Consider the following 9,084-nt stretch of genomic DNA (forward strand, 5'->3'; position numbering starts at 1 on the left):
GATTTGACCTGGATTTGTGGGTGTGGAGAGGCTATCCCTGGGCCTTCTGAAGTCCCATTGACAAAGCTCCCAAAGACACCACAATGACCTCTAAGGAGCTGAGTGGGGTCAGTGGGAGGATCCCATAATCTAGAACTTTCCTTAGCTATAAGAATCCTGGGCTGGGCACAGTGGCTCATGCCTGTAATCCAAGCACTTTGGGGGGGCTGAGGTGGGTGGATCACCTGAGGTCAGGAGTTCAAGACCAGCCTGATCAATATGGTGAAACCCCATCTTTACTAAAAAATACAAAAATTAGCTGGGCGTGGTGGCAGGCTCCTGTAATTCCAGCTACTCAGGAGGCTGAGGCAGTATAATCACTTGAACCCACAAGTGGAGGTTGCAGTGAGTCATGATTGTGCCATTGCACTCCAGCCTGGGCAACAGAGCAAGACTCTGCCTAAAAAAAAAAAAAAAAAAGAAAATCCTGGCTGCCCATGGCTCAGCCCTGAGGGTCACAAGCAAAGGGCTAAAGAAACATCAGGCAGACTGTTCCTCTTATAAGCCTGTATGGGGCCAGTTCTCTCGCAGGTCCTGGCAGGGGGCAGGACCCTGGTGGACACACTCAGGCCACATGCCTATGCTGCTGAGAGCACCGCCTGAAAATGCGCAGTGCGCAGGAAAGGGCAGAGCCCCAGCTCTGGAGCAAGCCATAGAACCTGCTTAATTTTCTCTGGAACTTAACAGTGGCTATGGAACAACAGAAAAACACTTGACTTGAAAGTCCCTGAGGATTTATCAGGAGACTTCCCTGCTCCTGGAGGGCTTACGATTCGGTACACAGTGCCCGGAGGAGGGGGCGGGTGGAGACGCCGTGTTTTGGAAACAGACAGCCCTGGGCTCCTAACCTAGTGCTGCCAAATATTGGCTGCTTGATCTGGGGCAAACAACCCTGCCCCTCTCTGTGCCTCAGTTTCCCCGTCTGATCAGATTACGGAAGACACTGGCACACAGTGGGTCATTAGGCACCCCTCCCCCACCCAGCCCGGCCTGTGGGGAACGCAGTCTCTCGACTGACCCCAGGGGTGCCGGGCCATGCTGGACGGCCTTAGGGGACACTAAAGGGGTGCGGCAGGGGCTGTGTGCCCTTCCTCATGGTGTGCCCATCATTAAGCCAGGTTCAAGGGCCCTGAGGCTTTCCCCAGCAGAGCCACCCAACCTGCAGGGGACCAAGGCAGGGCCAGGCCACTCACTCCTTCCGTTGGTCAGCCAGCGAGCTGCCTCGTGTGAGCGCAAACATGTCAAACTCATCTTCCAGTCGACCAGAGGCTTCCAGAGACTGCAGGCCGGCTCTCACACTGCTAGAGCCTAGGTCTGCAGGGACAGAAAGGCCACGTGAAGGAGCCGTCCACACGCCGCCCCTGTGTGCTGAGCTGCTGCTGAGCTGCCCACTGCCAGGCCCAGGGCTTGGTGCTGGGACGAGGCCCGTGTGGGTGGGGGGATGTGCGAGGCAGGCACCTGCTGGCTGTGGGGCCTTGGGCACGCCGCTTCCTCTCTCCAGCTTTAGTTTACTCTCCCCTCCTGGGGCTGCTGTGAGTGTCAGAGAACAGGCAAAATGCTATCCATTGTATCTGCGAGGGGAAGCGGCTGGGCAGGAGGATGGCAATCAGATGTGCGGTCGATTGTTTTCAAAAAAGTGATTCAAAATGGAATGCTAATAATGATTTCCCGGGGCTTGGCAGGAAACAGACAGCAAATTATATTAAAACTGATCACAGTGATAACAGTGACAAGGGCCGACTCCTCAGCCAGAGTGCAACGTGGGACTGGCATGGTCTAAGCACTTCTGGAAGAGCTCCCCTCCCTGCTCCTGTTACAGAGGAGGAAAGTGGCTCAGGAGGTTTAAGGAGCTTGCCCAGGCTCACGCAGACGTCTGAAGCCACGGAGAACTCCGTGTAGAGGGCCGGTCCTAGGATGGTGGGATCCAAGGGGGCTCCGACTTGGGCTGCGAGGGGCAGTGCCCCGAGTGTACAACCTTGCAGCAACATTCAGCCTGGGACCCCAGCCAGGTGGGGTCTAGACTGACATTCTGCTGTGGGTGCATAACAGGGGTACCCCCTAAAACCGTAGGGTTGCCCACAGCACCATAATGTACCCTCAGCTGGAGCCCTCCAAACCACACTTACTCATTCCTGCCAGCTGGGAGGAGAGGTTGCCAGCGGCTGCTGGCTCGGGGCCCATGTCGATCAGGTCAGCTGCCAGCTCGGCCTCACTTGGGGCCTGGTGGGAAGGAGATGCCCTGATCATCCCCCCCTGCCTGTAGCTTTGTTCCTGTCTGCCCCAAGTACTGGGGCCTGCAGGCTTTGCCCAAGGATCTGTCACCAGGGCCCCAGAAGCCATGATTGGGCGTCAGGGGGTTTCCTTCCTCCCCTTGGGATCCAGCTCAACTGGACTTCCTGGGAGGTTGGGGAGACCCTTGGGCACAGGTGGTGGCGTAGCCTTATTTACCTTAAAGGGACAGGGGCATACAAAGTTAGAAGGGGATTTCTCTATGGGCCTGGATAAGACAGCACCACCCTGTCCAGGACACTGGGGGAGGGAGGTAAGAATGGTACTCCTTCTTCCCATGAACATGGCTTGATCTAGTCCCAGAAAAGCAGCCTTTTACCTTGGTGGTCTGGCCTGTTCGGAACCGCTCAAACCTACGAGATAGAAAAGATAGGAGTTATGGAGACAGGCTGACCCGGGGTCCCCCCGCACGGCCAGGTAGAGCTTTCCAAACTGTGTGGGTTATGATCAGGGTGACGATATGTCTGGTGTGCCCTGGACAGATCCAGTTTATGCCTGCTGTCCCTGGGTAACTAGCAGTGTTCCTCTTTCACTTGCAAAAGTGTCCCAATTTGGTTGCCTCAATTATAAGGCAACCCTAGTCATGACTAGCATGAAACAAATAAACAAGAATAGAACAGCAAAGAAAATAGGAATGCATGGTAGGCAGTAACGGTAAGGGCTGTTTTATGAAATTGGTTTCAATTACTTACGTGTGTGTGTGTGTGTGTGTGTGTGTGTGTTAGTGGCTCTCTGCAGTGGTGTGAGAAAGACACACGTATCTCTAACCTTGCTTTATGGAGCTACTTAGGGGCTGGTAAGATAGATCGAGAAGACTTTAGTCTGGGATCTGTTCAAGTTGTGGCCTTGTCACTTATTACTTGACCTTGGGTAAATTACACTACTTCTGAACTTCTGTCTCCTTGTCTAGTATCTGCAGACACCTGCCTCCCAAAAGTGGTGAGGCTCAAATTAAGACATGGGTGTAGTGATTGTGAACCTGAAAGCTCCGGCAAACATTGAGCCTAATGACTGTGGGTGTCAGAGGGTCCCAGCTGCTACCAGATGGGGCCCCTCAGTCACCTCACAGCCCATACCCCAAAATGGCAGGGAACACCTTTCATTCCACTGGGCCAATGAGCAGGAGGAGGTAGGCAGATGTGACCTGCAGGGCAACCCCTACTCTCCACTGATTTACAATCAATCAGTGAGTATCTTTTGATGGAGAAAGACATTGAAAATGAACAAGGGGCTGGAGGAGGCTAGAATAACTAGTGTCATTTATCAGACACCTTTGACTGCTAAGTGCCTTATAGGCACTGTTTCATGGACTCTTGGTTATGCCACAAGCTTCGTTTTACAGATACAGAGGAGGTGTGATGGGCATGCAGTTTCTGCAGGCCCAGCAGTCCTCCTTCTCTCTCTTTCTTTTTCTTTTTATTTCAGACAGACTCTCACTCTGTCTCCCAGGCCGGAGTGCAGTGGTAGGATCTCGGCTCACTGCAAACTCCGCCTCCTGGGTTCAAGCAATTCTCCTGCCTCAGCCTCCCAAGTAGCTGGGATTACAGGCGCTCGCCACCAACCCCAGCTAATATTTTTGTATTTTTAGTAGAGATGGGATTTCACCATGTTGGCCAGGCTAGTTTCGAACTCCTAACCTCAAGTGATCCGCTGCCTCGGCCTCCCAAAGTGCTAGGATTACAGGCACGAACCACCATGCCCGGCCCTTCTTCTTTTGTAAAAGCACCTACATGCTCTTTGGAGAAACTGCTCCTCCCCTATTTCACATCATTCCAGTGGGGCTGCCATCAGAAGGTCCTCTCCCCTCCTCCAACTGGTGGACACCATGAAGCTAAGCCAATCCAAGTGTCTCTTAGCAATGTGACTCTTGAACAGAATGATACAACGTGGGCAGGTGGGTGTGGTGGCTCATGCCTGTAATACCAATGCTTTGGGAGGCTAAGGAGGGAGGACTGCTTGAAACCAAGAGTCTGAAACCAGCCTGGGCAACATAGTGAGACCCCTGTCTCTGCAAAAAAAAAAAAAAAAAAAAAAAAGGAAAGAAAAAAATTGGCTGGGTTGTGGTGGTACACATCTGTGGTCCCAGCTACCTGGGAGGCTGAGGTGGGAGGATTGCTTGAGCCCAGGAGGTTGAGGCTGCAGTGAGCCATGATCATGCCACTGCACCCCAGCCTGGCTGACAGAGCAAGATCTTGTCTCAAAAAAAAAAAAAAAAAAACCGTGGACAGGTGTTTGTGGACAAGTGTTTAACCTGATCCATTTACTGACGACAGCACCCTGGGGATGTGGCGTAGGAGTTTCTGCCCCTGAGATATCTGAGCTGCCCTGGGATCGATTTTTCTTGCTCTGTTGGGAGACGTCAGTTTCACTTTTCTTTAGATTTTGAAAGCTATCCATTTAATAAAGAGTATTATCCTAACAAATTCTTCCTCTTTCTAAGTTAGCCAGACATGTCTTGTGTAGCTTGCAGCAGTGAAGTCACTTGTCGAAGGCTCCAGAACCAGTAAGTGGTGGAGTGAGCAAGGACACGCTGAGCCTGTCTGACTGCAGGGCCATGCTCTCAGCTGTGACCTGTGACCATCTCCTAGGGCTGGACTTGGGCTCAAGCAGCAGGGCTAACCCTGGAAAGGAGAGGCAGGATGGGTAGAAGCACGGGCCTTCATAACATCCTGGAAGAAGACAGCTGAGGGCACACGCCCCAGGAGCCTGCCTTGTGTTTGCGAGGAGGCTGAGAAAAGGCTCAGATGGTATGAGGAGACCAGGAGAACAGGGAAGAAGGGAAGGGAGAGGGTTGGGGCAGTTGGCCAGAGCCCGGGGAGGTACTGGGGCTACCGTTCATGGCGCAGGAACACGTTGTTGAGATTGTCATTGACGATGAGCAGCTCCTCTGTCAGCTGCTCATTGGCGATCTGAGGGATGAGCTCCAGGACCCGCTGCTGCATGGCTCGGCACGTGCGGTTGAGCTCCTGCCAGGAAAGAAGTGAAACGACCACAGCCACGTGACTCAGAGTGAGGCCATCTCTAACACACAGGCCTCCAGCCCCTGCGCAAGCCTTGGAGGAGGGAGAGGTGTCCAAACTGGACTTCAAGGTTCCATGGAACAGCTTTGTGGGTTCTACAAACATGAACTTGAACTGCACTTTCAAGTGTTATAAAATTTCATCCACAGGAAACCACCGACTGTTCAATGTTCAACTGTGCTGCTGGTTTAAATTGGCTTCTTGCAGACTGCAGAATAAAGGCTGTGCCACCATCTTTGCTTAGTTGAAAAAACAGAGGCTGGGTGTGGTGGCTCACGCTTGTAATCCCAGCACTTTGGGAGGCCGTGGCAGGTGGATCACAAGGTCAGGAGTTTGAGACCAGCCTGTCCAATATGGTGAAACCCTGTTTCTACCAAAAAATACAAAAATTAGCAGGGCGTGGTGGTATACACCTATAGTCCCAGCTACTTGGGTGGCTGAGGCAGGAGAATCACTTGAACCTGGGAGGCAGAGGTTTTGGTGAGCTGAGATCGTGCCATTGCACTCCAGCCTGGGCAACAAGAGCAAAACTCCTTTGCAAAACAAAAAAAAATTAGCCAGGCGTGGTGGCATGCGCCTGTAATCCCAGCTACTCGGGAGGCTGAGGCAGGAGAATAGCTTGAACCCAAGAGGCAGAGGCTGCACTGAGCTGAGATCACATCACTGTATTCTAGCCTGGGTCACAGAGTGAGACTCCGCCTCAAAAAGAAAAGAAAAGAAAAAAATTGAAAACCACAGTGTTAAGGTTTTGATTTTTAAGACTGGTTATTTGTGGGCCGGGTGTGGTGGCTCACGCCTGTAATCCTAGCACTTTGGGAGGCCAGGGTGGGTGGATCGCCTGAGGTCAGGAGTTCAAGACCAGCCTGGCCATCATGGTGAAACCCCATCTTAAAAAAAAAAAAAAAAAAGCAAAAAAAAAAAAAAAAAAAAAAAAGAAAAAAGAAAAAAAAAAGACAGTTATTTGTTTCTTTAGGTACCTGCCACCGAGTGAAGGTCCCCGGGTCACGGCAGATGCCTGGGTCCTGAGGTCCAGGAGTTGCTTGGCATCGCCGACTGTGGCCCTGTGCCAGCAGGCCTTTCTCCTGGAGGAATCGCTGAGGCCCAGCACTGCCCGTGTTTATTTTGGCTCTTTTTTTTTTTTTTTTTTTTTTGAGGTGGAGTTTCACTCATGTTACCCAGGCTGGAGTGCAATGGCGCGATCTTGGCTCACCGCAACCTCCGCCTCCTGGGTTCAGGCAATTCTCCTGCCTCAGCCTCCTGAGTAGTTGGGATTACAGGCACGTGCCACCATGCCCAGCTAATTTTTTGTATTTTTAGTAGAGACGGGGTTTCACCATATTGACCAGGATGGTCTCGATCTCTTGACCTCGTGATCCACCCGCCTCGGCCTCCCAAAGTGCTGGGATTATAGGCTTGAGCCACCGCGCCCGGCGTATTTTGGCTCTTGTGTGGACCTTATTCCCCACCCGCTCCAAGTTCAGGCCTCTGGGATTTCCTTATCGCCCTTAGCACGGGGGCAGGGCGGGTGCCTTTCAACATCCTGTGGGCCCTCCTTGTGCTCTTGTGATCAAGCACATGGTGGCTTTGCTTCCACTTCCCTGTTGGCCCCTCTCAAGAGCAGAAGAGCGGCACTTGGAGCCAGGCCCACAGGTTCAAATCCAGCTCTGTTACTTATCAGCCATATAGCCTTGGACATGTTATCTGATCTCCCTATGCCTCAGTTTCCTGACCTGGAAAATGGAGTGGTGAGGATTACGTGAGTGATGTGAACCAAGTGTCCACATATAGCTCGGAGCACAGGAAGTGGCCAACACGTGGGAACTGTCACTGAGTCCATCTTGCTCAGCCTCTGAGTCCCCAAACTGCTCACATCTCATGGCCTTGGCTTGGGACATACGAAACTGCCTGCGCTAGAGCAATCCCTCTCGGTCTTCTCTCTTCCTGAGCCCTTACTGGGTTTGAAGTTCATGTATTCATTCGACTCTGAGGCTGCTCCTTTTCTCCCCACCCTGTATCCCCAAGTGAGGACCCCTGCAAGGACCCCTGCACAGTTGGACAGTCAGCACGGTCAAGCACACAGACACAGTGGCGAGGAAGACACGGCGCTGCCCTCAAGGAGTCTGAGGCCTGGTGGACAAGCAATAGGAACTCGAATAGTTCCACGAAGCACTCTGTCCCCTCATGCAATCTGGTGACTCCTGGGCCTTGGGGATTCCAGCTTTCTTGGTGCCTCTATAACTGACCTCCATGGGGAGGGTACTTTTCCCCAATCTCAGTACCTCTTCTGCTCCAGTGACCCCCAACCTGGGCGGAGGCCGTGGAAATACCACGTGACACACGGGAACAGGAACCTCCAGCTCCCACCTGCCTTGGCTCCCCAAAACCATGGCTGGCCCATCTCAAGGCTGGCACCACCCTCTCACACCTGCCTGCTGAGTCCCGGATTCCATATGGTGGAAATCTCACCTTCCAGCTTTTTCTAATGGCCCCTTGCTGGGTGCTTTACTCTGTCAGGCACAGGCCTGGGTGCTTTTCATGCAATGCCCTATTTATTTCTCACATCAAACTTGTGCCTTAAAGGCTATTGTCAGAGCCATCTTACAGATGAGGAAACTGAGGCAAGAGGGGCTACTTTGTTAAACCAGATAGTGGTAGAGTTGAGATCTGATTCCAATCTGATGGAGTCCAAAGTCCCTGGTAGTAACATGTCCCCACTGTGACCAAGGAGTGTGGAGTAAGCCATGAAGACTGTCGTACGGGCTGGGAAGGAATGCATGTGGGTAACTGGGCAGGAGTCATCAGCGCCCGGGGAGGCGCCACCTGCTCACCTGCAGCAGCTCCAGGTCTGCGGGCTCAGCCTGGGTGGGCACCAGCTCCGTCAGCATCTCCGACATCACCCTCACGTTCCCACTCACCATCTCCAGCTCACTGCGCAGCTTCCCAATCTGAAATACATGGTGTGTCATGGTGAGAGAAGCCCATGGTCTGGAGCCCGTGTCACTCACAGGGACAGAACCCAGGACTACCAGTCCTGGGTGCAGCACCAGGGAGCAGACCTCCCAGCAGCCCCTCTAGGCGGTCTCCCTCCTGGGTCCCAGGCTACAGCCCAGCACGAGAGGCTGTGTTGGGCCTGCCGCACCCCTTCTGCAGACCCCTCACAGAGGTGCTACCTACCGTTACCATCACCACACTGGGGATCCTGGTGCAGGGAGAAGCTGAAAGAAAACAAGCTGAGGGGAAATGAGCCACTGAGTGTGGCTGGAAGACTCCAGCGTCTCCTGGGGCTAACACAGCAGCTAACGAGGCCCTGGAGGGCAGCTCCACACAAGGGGAGGAGGGAGGCTGCAGGCCCTCTCTCTCCCCTGCTAGAGAATGGGGACCCTGCCCTCTCTCTCCTCCTAAAGGACTGAGATTCTGCCCTCTCTCTCCTACTAGAGGATGGGATTCTATCCCCTCTCCTCCTAGAGGACTGGAATTCTGCCCCCTCTCTCTCTTCCCATAGAGGGAAGAGATTCTGCCCTCTCCCTTCCTAGAGGATGGGAATTCTGCCCTCTCTCTCCTCCTAGAGGACCGGGATTCTACCCCCTCTCTCTCTTCCCATAGAGGAAGGAATTCTGCCCTCTCTCCTCCTAGAGGACTGGAATTCTGCCCCCTCTCTCTCTTCCCATAGAGGGAAGAGATTCTGTCCTCTCCCTTCCTAGGGGACGGGAATTCTGCCCTCTCTCCTCCTAGAGGA

At 53.2% G+C, this 9,084-nt stretch overlaps 1 protein-coding gene and 1 long non-coding RNA gene across 9 annotated transcripts in view; one reads left to right on the top strand and one right to left on the bottom strand.

Moving 5' to 3' along the window:
- Window positions 1-9,084, top strand: part of LOC116543823 — a 126,463-nt gene that overhangs the window by 103,202 nt on the left and 14,177 nt on the right. The window lies entirely within an intron of this gene.
- TOM1 (target of myb1 membrane trafficking protein) overlaps window positions 1-9,084 on the bottom strand; it is a 46,882-nt gene that overhangs the window by 13,066 nt on the left and 24,732 nt on the right. For 6 of the 8 annotated variants that reach the window (XM_032269721.1, XM_032269725.1, XM_032269723.1 and 3 more), the window contains 5 exons: window positions 8,177-8,293; window positions 5,161-5,294; window positions 2,648-2,681; window positions 2,166-2,262; window positions 1,233-1,353 (listed from right to left, as the gene is read on the bottom strand). In XM_032269721.1, coding sequence (XP_032125612.1) covers window positions 1,233-1,353; window positions 2,166-2,262; window positions 2,648-2,681; window positions 5,161-5,294; window positions 8,177-8,293 — 503 coding nt within the window. The remainder of the gene's footprint in view (window positions 1-1,232; window positions 1,354-2,165; window positions 2,263-2,647; window positions 2,682-5,160; window positions 5,295-8,176; window positions 8,294-9,084) is intronic. The other 2 variants (XM_032269720.1, XM_032269722.1) reach the window with 1 other exon arrangement.

Source organism: Sapajus apella, unplaced genomic scaffold, assembly GCF_009761245.1.
Source record: "Sapajus apella isolate SASKATOON/1434 unplaced genomic scaffold, GSC_monkey_1.0 scaffold197, whole genome shotgun sequence".
Lineage (NCBI taxonomy): Eukaryota > Metazoa > Chordata > Mammalia > Primates > Cebidae > Sapajus > Sapajus apella.